The 27,599-nt window shown below is 39.9% G+C and overlaps 1 protein-coding gene across 2 annotated transcripts in view; it reads left to right on the forward strand.

The window, feature by feature from the left end:
- LOC149561970 (Vacuolar sorting protein 39) overlaps positions 1-27,599 on the forward strand; it is a 205,308-nt gene that overhangs the window by 153,926 nt on the left and 23,783 nt on the right. For both annotated transcript variants that reach the window (XR_016363881.1, XM_089825494.1), the window contains exon 12: positions 20,415-20,504. Coding sequence is in view for 1 of the 2 variants with exons in the window: in XM_089825494.1 (XP_089681620.1) it covers positions 20,415-20,504 (90 nt within the window). In the remaining variant the exon portion in view is untranslated. The remainder of the gene's footprint in view (positions 1-20,414; positions 20,505-27,599) is intronic.

Here is a 27,599-nt window from a genome sequence, read left to right on the forward strand (position 1 = left end):
GCTGGGATCTGAGACTAATTTAGTCTTGTGTATTGTAAGGATAATATGTTGCAAGCAAGAGTTGGGAAATCAATGCAAACCACTTTGTGAAAGAGCGCTGTGAGATAGGATCCCAAAACAGTAATGCCAAACTTGAAGAGCTTTGCTTGGAGCCCTTCCTTGTCTAAAGTTGTGCTATTGTTCATGTATTTGATAGCCTCAGCGATGTTGGAGAACATGAAGAGGTGCCAATGAGGTAGGGGTGAGGTGAAGAGGAGGATGGGCGATGATATCATAGAGAGTGGAGGTGTGGGATACAAGTGAGTTGCGATCCCAGGTGGAGGGAGGGAAGGGGGGGGTTGGTGAGGGAACATGGTGCACAAGAAGAGCTTTAAAGACTACCCCAAAGAGGCACAACGGGAGCTACGTTGTGATAAGAAGAAATTCCACTTTTTGTGGCAGAGAAAGTGACGATAAGTGTTAATTGGATGAAGGGGGGTGGAGAAGGTCAAGCGAATCTAGTGGTGAAAGGACTTGCAATACTCATCAAATTGATGATTCATGGGGGATGTGGATCTGTGCTTGGTGCAGCGGGAAAGGGGAGAGGTGCAATGGGGAATAGGGAAGAGGGAAGACTCTCAAAACATGTTAAACATGGAGAGAATATCTCTAGAATCGGTGTAGGAATCTTGGGGGAGAAGTTGCCTAAGGTGGAGGAGAAAGAGGTCATGGTCACTATTAGTGAAGCAAAAGGACGTGTGGGTGTGGGTTGTCAAACCAAGAGAGGGAGAGGGGGCGGAGGAGTGGGGGGGATGGGAGACCTCGAGGATAAGGTCATGATCGGCTAAGAGAAGGCAAGAGATGGTGAAGCGGCTACTGAAGTGGGTGAGCGAAGCACCAGAGAGATCATAGTCGACAATGCTTACATTGCCACAATGGGGCCAATAGGCGAAAAGAGCAAAACTGGGAAAGCAAGAAAGCCCATTCAGGATCACAAAGTTTGAGGACTCACATAACTGTAGCAGATGGCAGCCATACCTAGTAAGGGGTCCCTAATTGTCATCAAAGAGACACTATAAGCCATGGGTGCTCGGAAATAACTCACTTGCACAAATCAGATCAAAACCATGGTCGTGGAGAGGGGTTAGAAGGTCTCTATTTCGCATAACAAAGTTCCCCATATGACAATGTCACATATGGACGAAAACCTAGTAATGTACTCATGTAGGTCCTCATAAGTTTCACTGTACTCTATTTTGTGGATTGCATAGTATGACAAAAGTGACAGAAAGTAGCATACCACAATGAAGATGCCCCTATAATGTGACGTTGTTCACCCAATGTAGACCCACATGAATCCAGCTGAACCATTAGAATGAACCACGAAAGACAAAGGTTATCATGTTGCCTTTGCTGATGGAAAAGATCTTGCATGGAAGAACTCCAACATTCAATCAGCTCATGAGATTGGAGTTCATCATGACAGACATTACAAGCTTACAACTTGTCCTATTCAAGCATTAGCTCATGATACTTCAAGATCAAGTGAACTTTGGCACAAAAGATTTGGACATTAAAATTCTAGAACTTTGTCTTCTATGGAGAAAGCTGAACAAAATCCATGGAGGAGTTTTCAAGGGATGCACTCTAGGTAAGAAAATTAGGACTACTTTTCATAAAAGTGAAAGAGCAAAAGAAATCCTAGAGTTAATTCATTTTGATTTATATGGTCCTATTTCAGTTTCTTTTCTTAGTGGTTTTTGGTATTATCAATTATGTTACCTTCATTGATGCTTTTCTTGTAAGTGTTGAATTTATTTTCTTAAGTTCAAAAAATCTGATGAAGTGCTATCCAGTTTCAAAGAATTCAAAACACTTGTTGAAATTTATCTTACAAGAAGACTAAGATTTTAAGGTCCGATAATGGAGGAGAATATGTTTCTAGTATTTTTTCATAACTTTTGTCTTGAAGCTAAGATTAAGAGGGAGTTATATGTCCCTTATAATCATCAACAAAATAGTGTAGTTGAGAAAAATAACACGACAATTGTTGAGGTAGCGAAGGCCATGATTCATGATCAAAGCCTTCAAATATTTTTATGGGCTAAGGCTTGTGGGACATCAGTTACTTTTAGAATCGTATTCGACATCAGATTGTAGACAACATTTCTCTAGAAGAAGCTTTTACAAGTATCAAACTAGGTATTTGTTATTTTAGAATCTTTGGATGCCTTGTTTATATTCATGTTCCAAAAGAGAAAAGAACAAAGTAAGAACCATCAGGGAAAAAATGCATCTTTGTTGGTTATAGTGAATCTTCAAAAGCATATAGAATCTACATTCCAGGTAAAAAGAAAATTGAAATGAGCTGGGACGTTTCTTTTGATGAAGATGTAGCTATTAAGAAATCAAAGAATCTAACATGGTAACACATCAAATCCCCTGTGTCTTACCAAACAGAGAGGATTTGCAACCAAAACCTAGAACAAGCTATTTCCTGCAAGATTCAGCTTTAAAAGGAAAGAGAAAGAGATGTTCTACACACACAGCCAATTGATGTTAGAGAATAACTTAAACTCAACAAGCACAGGGGGTTAACACGAAAACGAACTGCCACGCACACAAAATACGAGCATGAACATGAAAGCAAATTTCAGAATTCTTTTAAATTTCAAATCTTGTTTACATACATTCCTTGGAAGGAATTAAGGATACTTCCCTTAATACTGTCCTCTCTCTATACTTTGGCTCTTAAGCTTACACTCTTGGTACTCAACTTCCTCTGCGATGTGGAGTCACCAGTAGGCATTCCGTTTCTTCCTCTCTCTCCCAAAAACTAACTTACAAGATACACATTAGATAGTTTAAGTGGATCACCAATCTTGAGTGCCCAAACCAAATTGAAATTCAAATCTAGGCGTCTAAGTCTAGAAGCTTCAAAATTTCAAAATCTCGCATTAAATGCTTTAGCTACCACTAAGAGCTCTTATGTGCTCGGCTAACCCAATGTTTGAAAGACATACGATAGGGTTAACACGACATTTGCCGATGGGATCAAAATTACATCCTACTAATAACATGCTCATCTAGATGCTCTTGTATCACATGGTCTTTGATAGAGAAGATTTTGAGCATCCTCAATATGTAGATATGGCTAATCTGGATCCACCTTCAGAGATATAGAGGGAGAATATAGATTTAGAAGACCCTGCTGATCTAGTTGATCCAGTTCATTCTATAGACACTTAAGCAGATTTCAGTAATAGTTCAGCTAATAAGAAAAGACCTTTGTGGGCTAGGCACACTATGGAAGAGGCTGATACAGCGTGTCGTGGTACTTTTATGTAGCTTTAATGAGTCATATTATAGCTTCTGAGCCTTCTAATGTTAAAGAGGGTTCACATTAGTAAGTGTGGGAAGATGCCTTGAGGGAGGAGTATCATTCCATTATAAAAAGTGATGTATGAGACATTGTTCCAAGGCCTAAAAATAAATTTATTGTTTCTTCTAAGTGGCTGTTCAAAATCAAACATGGAGCTGATAGGAGTGGAAAAATACAAGGCAAATTTGTAGCTAGAGGGTTTTCACAAATGAAAGACATAGACTATGAAGAGACTTTTGCACATGTAGCACGATACACTTCCATTAGAACTATCATAGTTGTTGCAGTGGTTTAGGATTGGAAGCTTCATCAAATGGATGTGAAAACAACATTCTTAAATGGTAAAATTGAAGAGGAAGTATACATTGAACAGTCAAAGGGTTTTTTGTTATTTATGATAGAGACTAACATGTATGTAGGCTGAAAAATGCAGTGTATGTCCCTAAACAAGCCCATCATGCTTGGTATGAGAGAGTAGACCATATCTTTTGAGCTTGGGTTTCCTAAAGAATGACAGTGATCCAAATCTACACTTCAAGGTATGTGATGACAAAGTGCCGATTTTAGTGTTGTATGTTGAGTTATTTCTCATTAGTAATGATGATTTCATTGTCAAATGTAAGAAGTCAGCCTCTGAATATGAAATGGAAGATCTTGGTTTGTTGCATTATTTCCTATGACTTGAGGTATGGAAAAGACCAAATGAAATCATATTGAGTCAAAAAAAATATGCAATTGAGATTTTGATGAGATTTGGCATATTAGAATGTAAATCTATGGTGACTCGTGGAAGCAAATTTGAAAAAGTTACATGAGGATGCAACTTTTTCAGATTTAGTTGATCCTACAATGTACAGACCAAATAACCAAAATTCATAATCGGCAAGGCCAACTCGAACGCGAATCTGTTATGAATCAGCTATGAATTGACAAAGTGAAAAAACCCTTGAAATTTAGATATTTCAATAATTTAAAACTTACTTCATGCACCCTTTTATTGAATATAACTTAAAAACACTATAACATCATTAAAAGGAAGCTAACATACATAAACAAAGAACATAAATGATAAACCCATCACATACGTAAAATATCAATTGTAATTCATTATTGAAGTAAATAGAAAACATAGGATCATATGAAAGATAAAGATCCAAAAAACCAATGACATCAAATCATAAATGTATGTAAGATGAAGATCCTTGAAACGTATGTCTATTTGTAAACAAAATGAAAAAACAAGTCTATCAGCTCTAATTCTAGCTCAACTCTAGCTCAAGTCTATCTCTCACTTTTCCTCGCTTTTTATCATCCTCAACAAGTAGAAGGCCTTTTAGGGTTATAAGAAAGAGATGTTAAAAAAAATTCTTTAAAAAAAGGTAATTTTTTTAATGTTTTTAAGTTGCCTAATTGGGCTGCTTGATTTTCTCAAGCTGATTCATGGTGATTCATGAAGGTTCATGCGATTCATGGGCAAAAATCGGCGATCCGATTCACCAACTCAAGAAAATCGCCTAGGTTAAATTGAATCGCTGAATCACGTGAATCAGTGCGATTTTTGGTTCTTTGGTGTAGACAGGTAATTGGCCCTTAGTGTAATTCGTTAACACAACACCTGATATATGTTATGCAGTTAATACTTTGAGTCAGTTCACGTGTGAACGAAGACAAATTCACCTTGTGGCAGCCAAACAAATATTGAGATAGGTTCATCGTATAGTGAGATATGGCTCAAAATATTCTTCATTTGTAGAGCCGAACTTGTACAGGGTCTCTTATTAAGATTAGGCAGGTTGTGTGCCTAACATTTAGAGCACTTTAGGTTGTTTTAGCCTACATTTAGCAATGATATTCTGGTGCAACGGGAAATAATCTTGTGTTGCTCAGAGTATAATTGAAGCAAAATATATTGTAGCATGTGGCTTCAAAAAGTGCTCGAAGGTTTGTTTGGGCAGCCTTTGAAACCTACTATGATTCTTCGCAATAACCAATTTTGTGTGAAGCTTTGGTTAATCCAGGTTTTCATGAAAAAACCAAACATGTGGAAATTAAATACCATTATTTGAGGGATATGGTTCAAAGGAAAGCTATTGGGTTCAAGTACATTTCTACAAAGGAACAAACAACGAACATCCTCACCAAGCCACTCCTAAGGGTGAAATTTGGCTTCTTTCGAGATAAGCTTGGTATAGGGGAGAATGATCCCTTGCTGAGGGAGAATCTCATCTTCAGCGAGTCTTTGCACTAATTAATGAGTTCTTTGTGAGAGGAGTTCGAGGTTAAATCTTTTGTTAATGAGCTCTTCTCTACGAGAGAAGTTGATGGCGATCCTATGTTTATGAGTTTTTCTCTACGAGAATAGTTCGAGGTGAAATTCCTTGTTAATGAGATTTCTATGATAGAAGTTCAAGGTAAAATCTCTTGTCAATGAGTTCTTCTCTATGAGAGAAATTTGATGCAAAATTTCTCGTTCCACCCTTTGGGAGTAGTCACGATGGAAGTCGTGTGTTACTCCATGACTTAATTTTTTTATTTTCTAATTCACCCTCTAGGATTAGCTATGGTGTACATTGTTATGTTAAGGTCATAATTTTTTCAATTTTTTTTGTTGACATTTGTCTTGGTTGCAGCTCCTTCCACCTGTCATGAGATGACATATCGAAGACCTCCCTTGCTAAGAGGGAGTGTTGAATTTTTGGGTAGCTGCAAGACATATCCCTTTCCCTTGTTGGTCCTCTCTGTTCCTGAAGTCATCGTCTTTTGAAGAGCCTCTTCTATATATTGATTGTTTTTCATAGTCTGATTATTGATGGTTATATTGGCAACGTTCATCCTGTTTGAGTGGCTATGTGTTACTCATAGTAACACGGAGATGCGTCCCCTCCCCTTTTGCCCCATGCCCTGGAGACAAGGATGAACCTAGAACTTGGGGACTCCATTCCCCCATCTCCAGTGGTGCCATTAGATTCCACCACCTTCGCCGAGGATGGGGGACGTCTCGATGTTGACTATTTATGTTCAATGTTCGATGTTCCAATTCAATGCAATGTTCAAGTCTTTACTCTTTTACATCTTTATATCTTATATTGTAATACATCTTTTCATAACTAGCATTTTAAGTACCATATGTATAGTATATAAACCCCCTTGCCCCCTACCACTACCCCCCCTTTTGCCCCACGTCTCAGAGACGGGGATGCATCGAGAACTTGGGGACTCCATTTTCCCGTCTCAAGCGGTGCCATCAGATTCAACCACCACCGCTGAGGATGGGGGATGTCCTGATGTTGACTATTTATGTTGAATGTTCGATGTTTCAATTCAATGCAATGTTCAAGTCTTTACTCTTTTGCATCTTTATATCTTATATTGCAATGCATCTTTTCATAACTATTATTTTAAGTACCATATGTATAGTATATAACCCCCCCACCCCCCCTCGTCCCTCGCCACTATCCCCCCGTTCCACTATCCCCTAGTCCTCCAAGGCGGTGTAAGTATGGTGTTACTGCAATTTTTGGTCCTCTAAGTTTGCAAGTTAATTCTTAGTTGAATCTTTTTATATGGTCTCTATTATCATCATTAGGACAAAAGAGCATGGTTCTGAGATCGATGTGGCGTTGTCATTGCTTACTCAACATTATAAAATAGTCTTTGCTGGCACTTATCGTTTTTATATGTGCCATTTTTGTTTTATGGCAAGTCATTTAAATGACTTATTTATTATCATTGACTGTTTCTCTACCTACCACTTCGTCTTGTCTTTGACATTCTGAAGTTATGACGGTTCACTATGAGGCTACCGTTCGACTTGTAACTGCCCCCTTTGCATTTTGTATGTGTTTATTGTTGATTGTATTGTCAATATTCGAAGAGAGTATTACTTCAGTTGATATCGTGTGTATTTTGTGCAGTGTATGAAGTTGAGAATTTTGTGTATCCAAAAATCAGATTATTCAGATCATTGTATTGGGAGCATTTTTCTCTGCTCTGTGTATGAGTAGCTTTAATGTTTCTTCATGTTTTATATGCAAGTATATTAGTGTTACTTGTTGTCGGTAAAATGTATAGTGTAGTCGACGGGTAGAGTAGTATCCGAACGAGTGCGTGATGATTGAGTAACCCCTTCGGAAAGGTATATGTACACGTCCGAGATGGACTTTGGAATCATCGTGGTAATCATCATTGATCATTGTAGTCATTGTAATCAGATTGTAATCAGCAAGTGCATACATGAATAAAGTACCTATTCTGCATTGAGTCGTGTTATACATGTGTTAAACTTCTTACCCTATGCAGTAAACATTTGGCGCCATTGCCAGACGTACCTGAAACGAAGGAATGGGGATTAATGCTGAATTTGCCAAACAAGGATCGGAACAAGGTAAAAGATAAAAATGAACTAAGTACAACAAAAGAAATTTTAATTTTAACACAACAAGTAGAATGCAGACAGAGACTTTAGCAGATTGCCGAGGGGCACCGAAGGGGTGAAGAGGTATAGACGCAGGGAGTACACTCACCTAGTAGGCTAAGAAGTGCCGAGGAATTGCTGGAAGAAACCTGACAACACTTGAATTTGGTGGAGGAAACAAGGTAGGAGTTCCTTAACTTGTATACGCCGAGGGGAGAGTGTCCGAATGGAAGGGAAGCAACTCGCACGACTTAGAGTGCCGAGGGAGCACGAGCGTGGAGTAATCTCTTCGTTCCCAATACACCGGAGGAACGGATACAGGCAGAGAATAGAACATCACTTGAAGACTTTTCACCAGAAAACGCGGTCGTTGGAAACAAGACTGTTACACAGAATAGCGCGGGAGTCTAGAACAGCGTGGGAGCACAGAACAACGCGGGAGTCCAAAACAGCGCGGGTACACAAGTACCTCAGAATCAAAGGCAAGTAACGATGGTAGGCCCTAAAGAAAAGTTACCCAAGTTTCACGGTGATGGTTCAGCAGACCCTATCAAACATTGTAAAATGTGTGAAACTATATGGACGGCAAATGGTGTGACGGATGAGGATGATTGGGTAAGACAATTTCCAGCGACCCTGCGGGTTGTGGCGATAGATTGGTTTTCTGACACCAGTCCTCAGAAACTTAATACATGGGAGAATGTTAAAAAAGAATTTATAGCAAAATTTAGATTGCTCCGAGATGATAATGAAATAGTGGCAGAGATATACAGCACCAAACAAGGAAAGAATGAGACAGTCCGAACCTATGCCAGGCGACTGAAAGAATTGATCGGAAAGATGGAGAGTCAACCAGCCGATGGGTTGAAAAAATGGTGGTTAGTGGAGGGGCTACGGCGGGCTCTTAAAAAGAAAATGAAGATTGTACTACTGGCATCGTACATCGATGCGTATACTCGTGCCATGGATTTTGTCGTCAGTAGAAATTGTGTATTGGTCGACGGGTCCCTTCGGAAAGGAAATTGTGTATCAACCGACGGGTCCCTTCGGTAGAAATTGTGTATCAGCCGACGGGTCCCTTCGGAAAGGAAATTGTGTATCAGCCGACGGGTCCCTTCAGAAAGGAAATTGTGTATCAGCTGACGGGTCCCTTCGGAAAGGAAATTGTGTATCAACCGACGGATCCCTTCAGAAAGGTTTTGAGAAGCATTGTATTCATCTTATCATCAGATCTTATCATGAAAGCATAACGTAATGTTCTGGCATATGCGAATAATAATAAGAAGAGTTCTGCTGTTTGTGTTAGTGTTCATTATTTGTGTGCAATTCTTAATTAACCTATGTGGTAAACATTTGGCGTCGTTGCCCGATGGACCTGGTACGCAGGCAGGCGGATATGAATTAAATGCCGAATCAGTTGAACAAAGATAAGAGTAAGCTGAAGGAAAAAGATGACATATGCGTTGCGTAGGAAAATTTAATTTTGGCTCAGCAGATAGAGCATCTAAGGAGATTTCAGAAGATTCTCGACGGAAACAAGAGCGCGGAATGATTGTTGAAGGAGACTCGACAACGGCTTGATTTGGTGGAAGAAGCGAGGGAGGAGTTTCGGAACCTGCATACGCCACGGGAAGAGAATCCTGAGGAAGGAGATCGACTCGCATGGCTCGGAGTGCCGAAGGAGCACGAGCGTGGAATGACCTCTTCGTCTGAGATATACTTTCGGAACAAACAGCTTCGGTTGACGAACCCTCTTCACCAAACAGCGCGGGTGTTGAAAACAGCGTGGAAGTCGAAAACAACACGGGTGTTGAAAACAACGCGGAAGTTGAAAACAGCGCGGATGTAGAAAACAGCACGGGTGTGCGGAACAGCGTGGGTGTGCAGAACAACGCGGGAGCTCAGAACAGCGCGGGTGCTCAAAATAGTGCGGGAGTGCAAAACAACGCAGGTAGACAACAAAACCCTCAACATACAGTGATAATGGCAGGTCCGAAGGAAAAGTTGCCTAAATTTGATGGTGATGAAGCAGCTGATCCCATTCGACATTGTAAAACAATCTGGAGGGCAAATGGCATAACGGATGCAAACGAATGGATCCAACAATTTCCCGCTACCCTACGGGGTGTTGCGATTGATTGGTTTACTGATAGTGATCCACAAAAGTTAAACAGTTGGGATAACATTAAGAAGGAGTTCATTGCAGAATTTCAACTTCTACGCGACGATAATGAAATTGTAGCGGAGATATTCAATACCAAACAAAAGAAGAATGAAATAGTACGGGTCTTCGCCAGGAGGTTGAAGGACTTAATCAGTAAAATGGAGAATAAACCGGCAGATGGGCTCATGAGAAGATGGTTCATTTAAGGCCTTCACTCGAAGCTGCGGAAAAAGATGAAGATCGTGCCACCATCGACATATACTGAAGCATACAATCGGGCATTGAACCTCGAAAGTGAACAGAAGACAAAGAAGAAGAAGAAGACCAGCTCATCCGATTCAGATGACAACGAGCCTTCAGGAGAAGATAGCAGCGACGATGAAGGCAGCAGCAAGAAAGTTCGTGCTCTTCAGAAGGACATGCTTCGGATGATGAGGGAGTTCAAAAACATGAACAAAGAGACTAAGGGCAACGACCTATGGTGCACAGAGTGCAAGAAAGAAGGCCATACGAAGGGATCATGCTTGAAAGAGCAATTTTGTGAGATCTGCCAGATTATGGGACACTCGGTAAAGGAATGCCCTTTCAATCTGAAAACAAGAACACCGCAGCAAGTGTTCCTCACGCAGGAGGCATCTTCGTCAGGAGGGAATAGGAACACCAGTACGGAAGGTGCCACATCGGGCGGATATAGAAACAACCGGCACGGTCAAAACAACAACAATAGCAGCAACAACAATAATGGCGGAAGAAGTCGAATCCAGTATGATGTGAATGGCCGACCGATAGTTCAATGCCGTGCATGCAATCTGTGGGGTCACTTTGCCCGAGAGTGCACAACGGCGAACACACCGAAGTTGCTATGCTGATGGTGTGGACCTGGCGATCATGACGATGCTAAGTGCCCAAAGTTTGGAGTAAACTTGATTACTGTCGGGACAGGCGAGGAAGAAGTTCTGGCAATCACTCGGAAGCAGGCAAAGCTATACCCTAATCCGACGGAGGAAAAGAAGAGACTGGAGGAAGCACGGGCAGAGATCCAGAGAGCAACGTAGGCAGAAATGGCACACCTAAAGGACACGCCTGGTACCTCCGTACGGAACTACACAGAACAGAACATTGTAGGACAAATGTTGCAAGCCGAGATACCCATCAGGATAAATGATTTGTTGCTCACTATGCCTCAGCTCCGATCGGCACTCACAAACATTGTCCCCGCTGCTAAACTCCCAGGAGAACATGGAAGGGAGCAGGAAAGTAGAGCAAGTACAATGGACAAAAAGGAGAAGGAAAGTGGCGCAAGTGTAGAAGATCCGATGTTGTTAGCCCTCTCATCCGGATGCCATCCGGCAGTCGTCGAAATGGGAATTCTCAGGACTGTATTGACAGAAACGATTGTGGACGGAGGGTCCGGTGTCAATGTGTTGCCTGAAGACACCTGGAAAAAGTTGGGATAGCCAACATTGTGGCCACCTACCTTCCAGTTGTTAACAGCCGATCAACATGGAATCAAGCCATTGGGAATACTCACAGTGCAACCAGTGACAATTGGAACACAACCATTCCTGTTGGACTTCGTTGTGATTCCTCTCAGGCGGAAAGGGTACGATGCTATTTTGGGTCGGGGGTGGCTGATACAAGCGAAGGCGAAGCACGATTGGAAGAAAAATACTTTATCACTTGAAAGCAAAGGGTGGAGGTATGTCATCGATCTACACACTCAGACGGTTGGAGAAGAAGCTCTATCGTCAGATTCCGAAGAAGAGGATGAAAGGAGGCAGAATATGGAACCAGATTAGGAGGGAGTCCTACGATTGGAAGGAGATGACGATCTGGATTCAGTAAATGGTCTTTACCACTGGTAGATAGAGGATTACGAGCTCTTCCCAAGTTGTAATATGCTAAGGATCAACGAAGGTAAGAAAGAAGAAGGAAATGAATGTCTGAAGGAACACAGAGAAGCCGAAGGAGGAAATGAATGTTCGAAGGAACATAGAGAAGCCGATGGAGGAAATGAATGTCTGAAGGAACATGGAGAAGCCGAAGGAGGAAATGAATGTTCGAAGCAACACAGAGAAGCCGAAGAAGGAAACGCGGATATGACTGAAGCTGAAGGACAGAACATACAGTACGAACCCAAAAGAAGGAAAGATTCTACTTTATGACTGCGCAGGAAGAAGGTATTACGTCGAACCACAGATATAGCAGAAAGGTACCAACAGCAAGGAAGACACACGATACGGTCTGCATAAGCAACAAAGCGGAAGGGTTTAATAAAAGTTGCAGCAGTACAAAGTGAATGTGTTATTGACGGACAGAAAGGGCAACTGACAGAGTCCATGGTAGCGAACTTCGGGAACAAACTGGGCGATATGGAGATGACACAGAATAGGCGTAGCAGGTTTCAACTCGGACAGTGGAATGAGATCAAACCAGGCAAGTTCAAAGTTAAGTGGGTCGGGCCGTATAAGTGAAGTAGGGGACAATGGAGCAATAAAATTATGAACTTTGGATGCACAGGAAGTGCCTTAGGCAGTGAATGGCTCGAAGCTGAAGATATACCATGGCCGGAAGACTTTTGCATAACAAAATGGCCTTCGGGAGACCCCTTCGTCATTGCAGACCGACGGTGACGACGGTCGAAGGGTAAACTGACTTTGCTATTCTTTCTTTCGAAAAAAAAAAGAAAAAAAAAGGCACTATACGGTTTCATATCTGAAGGGAAAAGGAAGTACCGCACGGTTTTCCATGTCTGAAGGATGGTGTATGGTTTTAGTACGGTTTTTAAGACAATGTACGGGTTTCAAATTTGAAGTACGGTTTTGTAGACAATGTACGGTTTTCATAATTGAAGGGTTGGTGTACGGTTTTATTGTAGTACGGTTTTTTTTGCATTGTACGGTTTTTTAAGAGTTGCATATTGTAACACTGAGACCACCGTACGGATTTTCATAGCCTGAAAATGTACAGACTTTTTCACTGTGCGGATTTCACTACTTACCGTACAGATTCTTAACTGTTCACCGTACGATTTTGGAGGAAGTACGGCTTTTGCATATTATAAAGTATGAGAAGTACGGCTTTTTCTTGCAGTGTACGGTTTTCTTTTTGGTGTACGAGTTTCAATATTTGAAGAAAATAGTACCATACAGATTTCATAGTGAAGGGAAGAATACCGTACGGCTTCCATATGTACCGTACGATTTTTAGGGAAAAGTGGTACGGTTTCCATAATTGAAGATTGGTGCACTTTTTTTAGATGTACGATTTTTTAATGCAATGTGCGGTTTTTAAGTGTTGTACGGTTTTTAAAAGTAGTGTACAGTTTTTAAGAGCTGAGTATTGTAATTGGAACCACCGTACGGATTTCAATAGATTGAGAATGTATGGACTTTTTCACCATACGGATTTATCGAGTTTGCGAGCATACATTTTGTAAATTCCGAATTTGGCAATACTCCAGGTTAACGTATGGAATTTGGAGCCAAATTTTGTTATTTTCCATTGCGGTTTTGAAGACTTGGTGGGATATTGCAGTACGGCTTTCCCAGAAGATTGAAATAGTGAAGATGCCTTCAGAATTGTTTCATCAAAACCCGTGTGCGTGGCAGCTCCAGGAAGGAGGCATCCATATGCAATCAGCAGACAGTGTCAAGATTGAAGCCGTACGGATTTCATCACAGAAGGGTGACAAGAGGTTTTCTAAAAAAAAAGAAAAAAAAAAACGACGACAGAATCAAGTTGTTCAGAATGAGTGACAGATGATGCCAAAGGGAAGGGGACGCATCCGTGGTTGCCAGAAAGAGTGCAGAATCGGCAGATAATGACAGAAATGGTGTGTTCCGTGCATTTTTGTGTGGGTTGCGAAGTGCTAATTTGGTCTTGGCGGCGAGGGGCGCTGCCCCTCGACCCCCAATCGTTGCAGATATCAGTCGTGGGAGTCTGACCAATTGAGAAGACTTAGAGCTGCTGCAGGCATGGAGTGTTTGTGTACCAGAGGCACTGAGACTAGGTGTTGGCCGTGAGGCTGTCTTGGTGGATGCGTAGAGAGCTCGGGAGGAGCTAATCATCCAGTTGGAGGCAGTGCAACGACACTTGGTTCAGTGTACTCGGAATTGGAAGGCAGAAAGCGGCACAGGTGGCTATCAGGGTCAGATGTCAGATTGGCTAAGGTGACAGTGTTGAAGACCAGTTAGTCAATCAATGTATTTTGGTTGTTGATTTGTCTCAGAGATTTTGTAATAGTCGTCAGGAGACGACTTTTCTTTTTGGGGGGGATGATGTCGTCGGTAGAAATTGTGTATCGGTCGACGGGTCCCTTCGGAAAGGAAATTGTGTATCAGTCGACGGGTCCCTTCGGTAGAAATTGTGTATCAACCGACAGGTCCCTTCGGAAAGGAAATTGTTTATCAGCCGACGGGTATTCATCTTATCATCAGATCTTATAATGAAAGCATAATGTAATGTTCTGGCATATGCGAATAATAATAAGAGTTCTGCTGTTCGTGTTAGTGTTCATTATCCATGTGCAATTCTTAATTAACCTATGTGGTAAATAGATTTGGAAAACGAACAGAAGACAAGTAAGAAGAAGAAGCATAAATCCTCTGATTCGGACGATTCATCCTCGAAAAGTAGTAGTAGTGATGAGGAATCGAACAAGAAGGTGAAAGCACTACAGAAAGACATGCTTCGGATGATGAAAGAATTCAAAACTTTGAAAAAGAATCCGGATACAGTAAAAGAAGAACTGTGGTGCACAGATTGCAAGGAGGATGGCCATACGAAGGGTTCATGCCCGAAGAAACAGTTTTGTGACATCTGCCAGGTGGCGGGGCATTCCTTGAAAGAGTGCCCGTTCAACTTGAAAGCAAAGGGACATCAGCAGGTGTTACTAACGCAAGAAGCAACGAACAATAGCAATAACACGGGCAATGACGCAACTTTAGGTGGCTATCGAAATAATAATAGACGCGAAAGGGGTGGAAACAATAACAATAACAATGGAGGCCAGAGTAGAATACAATATGATGCAAATGGACGGCTGATGATATAGTGTCGGGCATGTAATCTTTGGGGTCACTTCGCGAGGGACTGTACTATGAAGGAGGCGCCGCAACTACTGTGCAGATGGTGTGGTCCAGGGGACCATGAAGATTCAAAATGTCCAAAGCAAAGCGTAAATTTATTATGTATTGAAACAAGTAATGAGAACATGTTGGCGATCATGCGGGAGTAGGCGAGGAAGGCAAAATATCCAAATGCGGAAGAAGAGAAGGAGAGGTTACAAAAAACTTGAACAGAGATAGAGAAGCAAATGAAAGTGAAGTCACAAGTAAAAGACACTGCTGAAACTCCGAAGAGAAACTTGGCGGAACAAAACATGGTGAAACAGATAATGCAAACGGAAGTGCCAATTAAATTAAATGATCTTCTCACCATGCCACGGTTGTGTACGGCTATTATAAATATGACACCGTCCCCGAGAGTGACGGAGGAAGCAAAGGATAGTAAGGAAACAACTACGGCAGCAGCAACAGACCCGATGTTACTAGCACTTACGACAGGTAGACACCCAGCAGTGGTGGAGATGGGCATTCTGGGTACGGTGCTAACGGATACAATAGTAGATGGAGGATCAGGAGTGAACGTGTTGCTGGAAGATATCTGGAAAAAATTGGACAACCAACACTATGGCCACCCACCTTTCAGTTACTTACAACAGATCAACATGGGATAAAACCCTTGGGCACTCTGATGGCACAACCAGTAACAATTGGGACACAACCATTTTTACGGGATTTCGTAGTCATTCTACTAAAGAGAAGAGGGTATGATGCCATCCTGGGACGGGGGTGGCTGGTGCAAGCTAAGGTAAAGCATGATTGGAAAAGGAACACTCTGTCCATGGAGAAAGGAGGTAGGAGATTTATAATTGATTTGCATATGCAGATGGTAGGAGAAGAAGCAGCATTGTCGAACTTAGAAGGCGAAGGTGAGAATGACGATGAAGGGAAAAAAAGGATGGAACTAGATGAAGAAGGGGTGTTGAGAGTAGAAAGAGGGTCAATTGATTAGAAGGAGGGTCAACTGATGATGACCTAGATTCCGTAAATGGACTACTACACTGGCAAATGGAAGATTATGAGGTTTTTCTAAGTTGCAACGTCTTGAGCATTGAGGAAGAAAAAGTAGGCAATGAGTTTAAGGAGTATAGTGAACTCAAGGAAGGAGAAGCGCAGGTGGATGAAACACCGGCCCAAACGTTTAGTAAAGATAAACCAATGAAGTATGAAGAGCCAACGGTGAAAACGATAAACTTGGATGATGAGGAAAATTCGAAGAACATTCTTGTAGGAGATGATTGGAACCTAGTATTGAAGGCGGTAGCTTGGACGTATAAGGGCTTAAAAGGAGTGCCACTAGAGCTATGTGTCCACCGGATACCATTAATCGAAGGTGCGGTACTCATACGGAAGCAGCCGTACCGAAGGAATAAGAACTATGCAGCATGAGTCGTGGAAGTTGCACAAAACAGGTGGAAAGTATGGCGTCAAAAGCGTTTAAAATTGAACAACTATCAACCCGGTCAATTGGTACTGAAGTATAATGGACGAAATGAAATAAGGCCTGGAAAATATAAAGTTAAATGGGTTGGACCATACAAGATACGAGAAGTTGGATATAACGAAGCAATTAAATTGTAGACACTAGATGGAAAAGAAATACCAGATGCCGTAAATGGATCAAAGTTGAAAATATATAGAGAAAGGAAGGATCCTCCGCGGGCAAATAAATGAACGAAGAAAAGATGTTTGTTAATAATGTAAATAATGTATATATGTATAATATTAAAATCGAATATAGTTTTAAATGTCAAAGATAAAATAAAGCATAAAGTAAATGTATTAAGAGGAATCAGGAGCAGAAGTCTATCGTACGGCCTTAGCAGAGACTATATAGAGGAGAAGCAAAATTAATAAAGTGAGTCATAAAATAGGGAAAAGTCTGGAGAAAAAGGCCGTACGGCCTTGAAAAGAAAAGTGGTTAGATGACCGTATGGCTCCCCTAGATAGCCATGTGGCCCCAAAAAGAACTTATGTTGAAATTAAATGAAAAAAAGCGGAGTAAAGTTTTACATAACCGTACAACCCCTAGATGACCGTACGGCCTCGAGGCTTTGGTGAGGTGAGCAAGACTGTACCGTACGACAAATAGAAGGAATAAGCAAGATCGTACGAAATAAGTAGATAGAAGGAATAAGCTGTATGGTCTCCGGTGGGAAAGAATAAAAAGGAGGACCGTACGGACCCAAGGAAGTTCGAAATACATGTGAATCATTGATGATGGTACGGCCTTTGGGCGTAATGAAAATAAAAAGAGCATATGTAAGGAATAACAAAGTAGAAACAAAAGAAGACCGTACGGCTTGTCTGTATGGGTTGGGCGACCTGAGGAAAGGGAAGAAGGTCGTACGATGTACGGCAAGGGAGAAGCTGGGACAGCCGTACGAAGGGTATCAGGGAAGGAAGAGGAATTGCTGTAGCCGATTCACAAAGAAGGTCTATAGGAAAGAGGAAGTGGAAGAGCAAAAAAAAAAAAAAAAAAAAAACGATGATAGATTGAAATAGTTCGGAATGAGTAATGCATAATGCCAAAGGGAAGGGTAGCCATAAGCAGTTGCCAGAAAGAGTGGAATTGGAAGAAAATGACAGAAATAGTTTGTTCCCCCCTAGACTCCTAGTCGTTGCGGATATCAGTCATGGGAAGTGTGACCAGTTGATGAGACCTGGAGCTATTGCTGTAGGCATGAGTGTCTGTGTGCCTGAGGTGGCACTCGGAGTAGGTGTTTGGGTGTGAGGCCGTCTTGGTGGATGCATAGAGAGCTCGGGAGGAGCTGATCATCGAGTTGAAGGCAGTAGGTGACACTTGGCTCAGTGTAACTAGGAGTTGGAAATAGAGAAAGCAGCACAGGTGGCTATCAAGGTCCGCTAAGGAGACAATATTGTGTTAGCAGAGGCTACAGATGCAACGTGGTTTGGAGACCAATTTGGTACAGGCACGAGATGAATGTGAAAGTGATGTGACAGAAACAGATCTATGTTGTTGTAGTTAGTCAATTAATGTATTTTGTTGTTAATTTGTCTCAGATATTTTGTAATTGTCGTCCGGAGACGATTTTTTTCTTTTAGGGGGGGGATGATGTTGTCGGTAAAATGTATAGTGTAGCCGACGGGTAGAGTAGTATCCAAACGGGTGCATGACGCTCGAGTCACCCCTTCGGAAAGATATATGTACACGTCCGAGATGGACTTTGGAATCATCGTGGTAATCATCATTGATCATTGTAGTCATTGTAATCAGATTGTAATCAGCAAGTGCATACATGAATAAAGTACCTGTTCTGCATTGAGTCGTGTTATACATGTGTTAAACTTCTTACGCTATGCAGTAAACATTACTTTTTATGTATTTGTGTATTGGGATTTCTTAGTGGTGACACTTTGCTATCTATCTCTAATCAATGAATGATCATTGAGAATTGAAGACTTTGAAAGGGAGCTGAAATTTTGTAATTAGTATTGCAATTTGAATAAAAGATCTATTTTCGGTGGGCTGGGTTGTTTCCCTTGGTGAGGAGGGTTTTCCCCAGGATAATTACTTTGTGTTTTGTGATTGCTTAATTCATTGTATTTCATTTTGTAGCTATATTTTATTTCTGGTTCGAATATTTAACAAATACAGTTGATATACTGTATTTGTTTACTGTATAACAACATTTACGTTGTATATCAGTTGAGACAGGGATAAAGTAAATTGTTTCAAATTTTGCAACAGCCTCGGTTGTTCTACTAAAAAGGATAAAGCTAGAAACACCAATCAACATCCTATTGGGAGTTAGTCTTTTTTTTTCCATTGGTATTTTTAACCTTTTAGGTGCATATATTGGAATTCATTTTTAATGCTTTGTTACTGTTACCTAGGTAGAGTGCAGTGGATCTTGCATATTTTGATGTAAGTCAATTTTATATAGACATGATCTTCTTTCTACTTCTATGAGATTTAAATAAAGGTCTTATTTTCATGATAATCTTCTCTTTTATGCTCCTTCGATTTTTGCTTTGTAGTACACTTATATCAGCACTGCTTGTGCTTCTTTTTCTACTCTGCCTCTATTCATTCGAATAGTTTTCCACCGTATATTCCTATAGCCTCATAACTTTGTGCAAATGGAATCTCTAGATGGGTTTCCTAAGGGTCTTGCAGACAGACCTAGATGGTGATTGACATCTGGGAATCATTTAATTATAGCTTCTATTTGACAGCCCCTAGTATTTGTTTATATTTGTTCCTCTTCTTTGTGTATTTCAATGTTTCCTCAAGCTGCCAAAATAGGTAGTATTTCAGGCAATAGTATACGAGATTGATTTTGTTTTAGGTATATAGTTTGTTTAATTTAGAATACTTGTCTAGTTTGGATTAACTGGTAAGATTTAAAATTGTTCAAGTCAGAGATGCATAGAAGTTATACCAAGTTGATGCAGCCTTGTCTATGAAAACTGATTTAAGATTATCATACTGTTGAATTGGATCTCTAGCATGTTTACACCCAATTAATCTGGTTTGATACTGAAGCCAATAAAAATCAATACTTAAATTGGATGACATGGATCTCTACCATCTTTACGCCAAATCATCAAGCTTTAAACCAAAGCCAATAGAAATCTATATGCTCAAATGAGAAGAAATAAAGTTACATTCCTCTTGTGTATTTCTTTTCTTTCTTAAAAATTCATGATATGAAATTGTCGCTGTTGCTTTCGAGATTGTGTATTGGTGCAAAAATTCTGTCATATGCCCTTTATATTGGAAGGGATAGCCATTGAATGCTAATTGGGTCGTGACTTGGTTTGCTAAATCTACATTCTAGCTCTCAAGGGAATCAATTGAGAAAGATTCTCGAAATAACTGTGGGGTAATTTTTGAAGCATTTTGGATCACAGTCTGGTCCATTATCAACTTCCTTGCGCCAGCTTCTCATTTAGGAAGTTAAATTTGCAATCCAACAGAATCCTTTCTTCATTGTGATGATGGATCACAAAGTGAGTTCCAAAAAGTTGATGCGATAACTGCTATGCAATTATTTCCAGAAGCTTTGCATTCTAACATCATAGTTTGTCATAGATTTGTGGGATCTGCTTTTATGTTAATCCAGCTCTAGTTTTATCAGGTAAAGATTTTAATTTTACTTTCTGCATTGTGAACAATGATAAACAGTAAGTTCATTTTTCTTTCCAAGTCAAATTGGCCTAGATATTCACAATTATGTTGACTGCTTTGTTGTACGGTGAATGTTTTTTGACATCTTTGCCCCAGTTTAATTTATTTTAAGGACGATAATTGTAAATCTTTCATGGAGATTTTGTCTTGCTTAGGCATTTCTTGACCTTCTAACTACCTGTTTGATTCCTCAGGCCTTATCACCAGACATGCCACTTCAACTTGCATCGGAAACACTTTCAAGGATGTTAAGGGCTCGAGTGCATCACCATCGTCAAGGACAGGTATGCTCCTTTTTTTTACTTTTGCAACACAGAGTAATGTTTATATAAGTTGATCTGATAGAGGCAGAAATTTATCTGAGCACATTCAATCATTGTTACCATCACCTGAGGAACTACAACTCTGCAAGCTTTGAGAACCATTGTCACAGTTAATTAACTCTTTTTGCACAAATTGTAATATTTTTTTGGCAACACAGATTTTAGCATGCATAGGTGTGGCACTGTGCAGCCTAAGCAAGCTCAGGGGAGACGAATCATAGGTTTCCTTGTGAATGATGGAAATTATTAAAATCCTCTGATGCTAAATTGTGAGAACATGTTACTTTAGTCCTTAAGATCAAATAATTAAAACAATCTATCGATATAATCGTTATGAAGTTGCATGCCCCACAGCACAGGAAGTGTTATTTGAGTACTTAGGAGTTTACTGAAATAGGGAAATTGCAACTGCAGGTGGGAAGTCAATTTCAGCATTGTCCACTAGCATTCTTTTAGGGAAGTTATTCACTTGTTAGAGTTTTAGGTTTTCCTTTGGGGATTTGGTTTGCAATTTGGTGAAAATAAGTGTTGGGGCTGGAGTTGGGGTTGGGTTTGGTCATACAAAATTTGGGGATGGGAGGGGGGTGGATTGGGGTGTGTGTGAGTTTTTGTAGTTGCAGGCAGACATTTTTCTCTTATCTGTGATGGCTTCTTCAACATCTACAGCCTGAATGTGTGCAATGCCTATTCTCAGCGATGCATTCTGAGACTGCATAAAGACATCTATAGTGATCAGTGTTTCCTTCTTAAAGTCATGATTCTTCAAGTTAGTGGAAGTCCTCAGCGCCAAATATGAAAAGTCGTGTGTGCAATGAAAAACAGAAGAGTCCTTCCCTTATGTGGTGTTTAATATGTGAATAATCATCACCATCATCAGCTGGAGAGTTACTTTAAGAAAGATGGATAGTTGTTTGCGGTTGAGAGAAGAAGAAATATCAATTCTTATAACGGTCTGTCCCTATTGTTCTTTGCTTTACTCTTTCACAACTTCCATCTGTATGCGTATCATGGCAGTCAAGCTTTTGTGTCTTACTTTCATCCTTATCAGCATTTAAGAGCATTATTATCGTGTGGTGTTTGGAATTCATTGGGCCTCTTGTTTCGTAAGTTCTGGTCATCATAGAGTTACCATTGTGGATCTGAAGAGTCATCGTGACTCTTGAGACCATTAGGACAATGTGTAGTCACCGCTTGTAACTGACGTGTCATCCGGTAGCGTCAAGCTTTTTAGCTTTCTGAGAAGCATGCATTCGTGCATCAAGTTCTTTTGAGTATTGGTAACTAGCATTTATGAGACAGCTGATATCATTTTGTTTTTTGTATACTATCTGCAGAGTGTGTCATTGTTCAATAGGCAATTTTGAGTGGAGTCTGTTGCTTAGTTTAATGCATATCAAACACAGATTGTTATTTGTGTAATTGATGTGAGTATTGTTTAGTGTATCACAAGTCTTGTATGAAGACATTTTATCAGTCTCTGAGAGAAGCATCCAGGTCTATATTATTGTAAAGAGAGCATAGTGTAATCTGCTTGTGCGTGAATGCTCAAAATTTGTGAGCTTTGCATTGAGACCTATTATTTTTAATAAGGGAGTACTGTTTGGTGTGGTTGGGTTTCCCTTGAGTGGGAGGGTTTTCTCAGGGTATCTTTGGTGTTATGGTGATTTTGTTTTATCTTTTATTTGTTGATGCTATTTTGGTGGAGGGGAGCGATGCTGCATACTACATATAGAACTTGAAATGCCAGTTATGAAATGATGTTTCAGTATAGCATACCAAATTGATTCTTGAAACACTTGAACATAACAAAATTGCAAGAAAAACTAGAACCATTGAAAATTCAACATAGTAACATAGCCAATACTAAAGTCACATGTAAAAATCAAAATTCAAATTATCAGAAAATAGGATGTTCAGTTGTATTACTTCTATCAAAGATTCAAATAGCATAGAAATGATTACAATGAGTAGCATGATATGAATCATGATCAATATCAAAATGAGTAGAAAATCATGTGAAGATGTAGTGAAGGGAGGCCTCTAATCATCCCCCAAGCCAAAGTCCTGATTACTAGAAGTATTGCACACCTCATGATCATGTTCTGCCAGAGGAACACCTACCAGCCCTACATCAGTTTTTACTTCGATCTCGTCCTTATCAATTTGAGATGGATCCTTTGGCTCTGCATCCCATCATGCTGCTGGGCTCTTTTTGTACACGTGTGTCTTCTGATCTACAATATGCGAGATACTGTATAACAACTAGCTTGCTTGCTCTCTTAGAGGAAAATCTGTTCCTCTTAGCAGAGTGGATCAATAGACTTGTTCTTCTCTGCAAGCAAGGAAGCATGAACCTAAGATAGCAAACAAATGGCTAGTGTGAGAAAATAAAAATTATTAAGTTCCCTTGGAAACTTAAATATGTTCTAAAGCTAGGACCTACAAACTTGAGCTAGCAATCAAACAACTAGTGTGGTAATCTTTGCCCTCCATGAATTGTGACATTCCACCACAAAATTGTATACTTCTGTACCATAGTTCTAATATTCATCTTTGTTGAATCTGAGTAACATGCCTTCTAATAAGTTATAATATGATGTCATAAACATACCCAATAGTAAAACTAAAGTTTCTAAACTCTAAATAGTAAGAAAAGAATACTGAATTACCATTTGCCTGTAAGATTGGCAAATTCCGTCCTCTTACAGAAAATGTCACTAGAAATATCGGCATCAAACATCTTATCTTGCACCTAATGAACCCTTCCTTCACCTCTTCATCTTGAAGTGGTGTAATTTTACCAGACCTAGGCATGTATCACTCAGGGTTCAATGCATAGGCTGCAATGCGCAAAAGAGTGTTTAACTTCAAACATTTGTGGTGAATGATAGGTTGAATTTGCTCATTATAGAATGCTAAAGTGGGGTCCCCTTCTCGCACTACAGCCTTCATTTGACCAAGCATAGAATTGATGAACTCATAAACCTCTCAAAGGGTAGGTGCATCCCCATCACCTTATCTAATCACCTAGAAAACTGGATTAATCATGGAGACTGTATTTTGCATCACTCCAAAACTGATTACTGTTTACTATGTCCTTTACCCTCTTCTCCTGCTCTGTCTTGGACTCAAGTCACCACTTTAGTCTTAATTAGTTTCAATAACTCCTTTGCGAAGCTATGGAAGAGTGCATGTGAAGTGTGGTTACTGCAGATAAACATCTGCACATCCCTCACATCACTGGGTGCTCCTTTAATCCAATTAATTCCCATGTCCTTGAGTGCATTGTTTATAGCATGCACACAACATGGAGTCCACCAAATATGTCTATAGGCTGCCTCAATAAGCTTCCCCGCAATGCTGCAAACATGTGTTGCATCCATCACTACTTGAGCCACATTTTGTGGCCCAACCTCCTCAACAGCCTCTCTAAGGACGTGAAATTGAAAATCAACATCATTGTGATTTCCTAAACAATCAGCTGCCCTTAATAAGTATGGGCCCCCAGTGCATGTGACCATGAGGTTAATGAGTGGAGGATGTCTAATGTTTGTCCACCCATCCATAATTATGCTGCCCTTTGCTGCTGAATTCTGAATGGATGAAGGTCCGGAAGCTGATTCTGACTTAGTTCCTACTCTTTGATATATGATATGAGTAGATGTATGTCGCTGCCCCTGTAACTGTTGAATTGCTTGAACTTGTTGCCGAGCAGCCAAAGACATAGGCAATGAAATTGCTCTATCATCAAGAATGCGCCAAAACTGGTTTATCTCAATTCTAGAGTCAACATTTTCTGCATCTAACAAAAATTTACATAAACTCACACCATATCCTGTCGAAAATGACATGTGTAATAACTCTAGTAATGCTCCCAAACCCTTGTGCACTACAAAAATTGCATTTCCACTTTCTCTTGCCACCACTTGTAGGCGTTGGGGCTAATACTCTTATTGCAAATTGTTTTAGATGAGATTTTTGATCATATGGGGACCTCTAGCAAATGGTGTCAAACAAAACTGGTTTATCTCAATTCTACACTCAACATTTTCTACATCTAACAAAAATTTACATAAACTCACACCATATCCTGTCGAAAATAACATGTGTAATAACTCTAGTAATGCTCCCAAACCCTTGTGTACTAAAAAAATTGCATATCCACTTTCTCTTGCCACCACTTGTAGGTGTTGGGGCTAATACTCTTATGGCAAATTGTTTTAGATGAGACTTTTGATCATATGGGGACCCCTAGCAAATGGTGTCAAAATATGAGGGGGGTAATCTATAGAAGCTGGTCTTGGTGCAACATAAGTAGAGTGGGCTTTTGGATCAGCCCCATGGTTTCTTTAGTCATGCTCAGGTTTATACTCTAAGAGATTTGTACCCTCATAATGCATTTCTATGCATTCTTCAGTATATTCTTGGCTATGAGATGCCATTTAGACACTACATTTCACAAAATGATAAAATTTCAGCTTAATTAGTAATTTAAAAAAAAATTTGTTACAAAATAAGTTTGAAGTTTCAACCTATTCTAGAAATTCAAAAAGTTAATAACAAAAACTAACAATGTTTTCAAACATTTAGATATTTAGAAACAACAATGCATTCAAAGTTCAAACAACAAAAATGAAAATACTTTCAACAAGAATTTGAAACAATGAAAAAGGATTTAGAAACAACAATCAACAATGCATTCAACATTTGGTTTAAGAAATAAAAATGAAAACCACAAATTAAAACACAAAAATCCTTGAACCCTAACTCATGCTTGATGAATCTACTTCCTCTTGATCTTTTTGTTCCTCTTGATCTTGCAATCACTCTTAAAAGTTGTTTTCACTTTTTTCTCTTGTCTGTAACAAAAATTTGAATGTCAAGTGTGAGATGCAATTGAAGTTTATGGGGCTTGTGAAGGCTTAAGGGCCCTTTATGAGTCCCACCATATATTATAATTCAAATTAGTGTAACACGAGGACTCACACTGCCTCCCAAACCTTGAAGTACTCATCCCTGAGACGTCCTCGCACCTAGTACTTGAGTGCCCCCACCTCTGCCATTTCGCAGTGAAGCTAGTGCTGGGATGGGTGCTTGAATTTCTATTTGAATTTTGAACTTTGAATGTTACTATTGGGTATGTAATATGTTACTATGTTGAATGTTCAATGGTTTTTAGTTCATGTTGCAGTTTTGCTATGTTCAAGTATTTTAATTTGGTATGTTCTACTGAAACATCATTTCAAAACTAGCATTTCATGTTCTATATGTATACTATACAACACCATTCCCTGCCCTATCCTTCCCTTACCATCATCCCGAAAATGTATCCCATTTTCCCCCCGTCCTGATGTACCCCTATATTAGTGATACACTAATTCAAATAGAACCTATTAGACAAAAAAATAAATTAAAAAAATTAGGCCTTACTACTGATAGGGGATGCCCAGACGTCCACGGGATAGTTGAGGGATTTTTGAGAGTCCCCCTGATGTACTGGGATGTTCGAGAGTTCCCAAGCACCAAAGAAGACGTTTAGTGGTCCCAAAGCACCAAAGCAGTGTAGTGGTAGGTGCGGCCGTCATGTGGCGATGCTTTGGCAGCCACAGAGGTGCTTGGGTAATCCAAGTTCTCGTCTTGGGGATATATCCTTGCACCAAGTGCTCTTGGGTTTCGGGGTGTGTACACATCCCTAGTCTCACTATACTATATCCTTATTTGCAGACTTAAATCAAAACAGTAGAGGCAATATTTAAAATGTACAAGAATATTTATATCTTCATGCATTATTAATAAAAGTTAATTATATTGGTATAGTAATAAGATAATATTTATAATTAATATTACTATTTAGAATAATAACATTTGTATCTGTGAATTGCATTTGGTTAAATTTTTCCAAGTCCTTTTGAACAAATTCCTTGTGTGCATATCTTGAAACCATGGAATAACTAGGCCTTGCTACCAATAGGGGATGCCTAGACGTCCACAGGACAGTTGAGGTACGCCCTGGAGTCCCCTTGATGTCCTAGGATGTTCGAGAGTTCCCAAGCACCAAAGTGGTGCCATTGTGGGTGTGGCCGTGGTGTGGTGATGAGTCCCCCTAACATCCTAGGATATTTAGCAGTCCTCAAGCACCAAAGCAGTGCAGCGGCAAGTGTGGCCATTGTGTGGCAACGCTGAGGCAGCCACAGGGGTGCTTAGGTAATCCAAGTTCATGTCCTAAGGATATCCTTGCACTGAGTATTGTAGAGTTTCGGGCCACGTACACATCCCGGATTTCACTGTACTATATCCTTAATTGCAGACTTAAATCAGAATAGTAGAGGCAATATTATAAATGTACAAGTATATTTATAAGCTTCATGCAATATTAATAAAAGTTAATTATATTGGTATAGTAATTAGATAATATTTATAATTATAACATTTGCATCTGTGTATTCTATTTGGTTAAATTTTGAACAAATTCCTTGTGTGCATATCTTGAAACCGTGGAATTCCAAGAGACCACATGTTATTGTTGAAAACTGTGTCAAACAATTCACATGCGTTATGTATGCTTGCGTGATATCTACTATATGCCATTGGGAATATTTAGTGCCTACTATAATTCTGCTACTAATTTTTCTTTGATTGATATCCATACCATAGTTCAGATATTAAGGCTTGACTTGAACTTGACAACTTAAAAAACTGTATAATTATGCAGAATACAACTATAAATTGTATCGAATGAGTGGTGAGAATTTGGCATTAGTGTCTTTTTAGCTATGTTCCCCCGAGGGGATGGTGGGGGATGGCGGGATGGGTTTCCCGGACGGCAACTTTTTTTGGTGTTTTTTTGGGGGGGGGGTGTGGATGGCAAACGAGAATGGCTATATATATAGGGAAATTTTAAAATGTACATTGAAATTTGCAAATATACATGTCATTCATATGAAACTAAGCACAAAGCATGCCATTTAAACATTATAGAACCATAACATACAACGTTTGAATGCCATCTAGGAAATAATATTCGAATTCAGTACTCAATTGTCAAAATGCATATCA

The sequence above is a fragment of the Cupressus sempervirens genome, chromosome 4, assembly GCF_028749045.1.
Source record: "Cupressus sempervirens isolate cs-2001-9-10 chromosome 4, ASM2874904v1, whole genome shotgun sequence".
NCBI classification, from domain to species: Eukaryota; Viridiplantae; Streptophyta; class Pinopsida; order Cupressales; family Cupressaceae; genus Cupressus; species Cupressus sempervirens.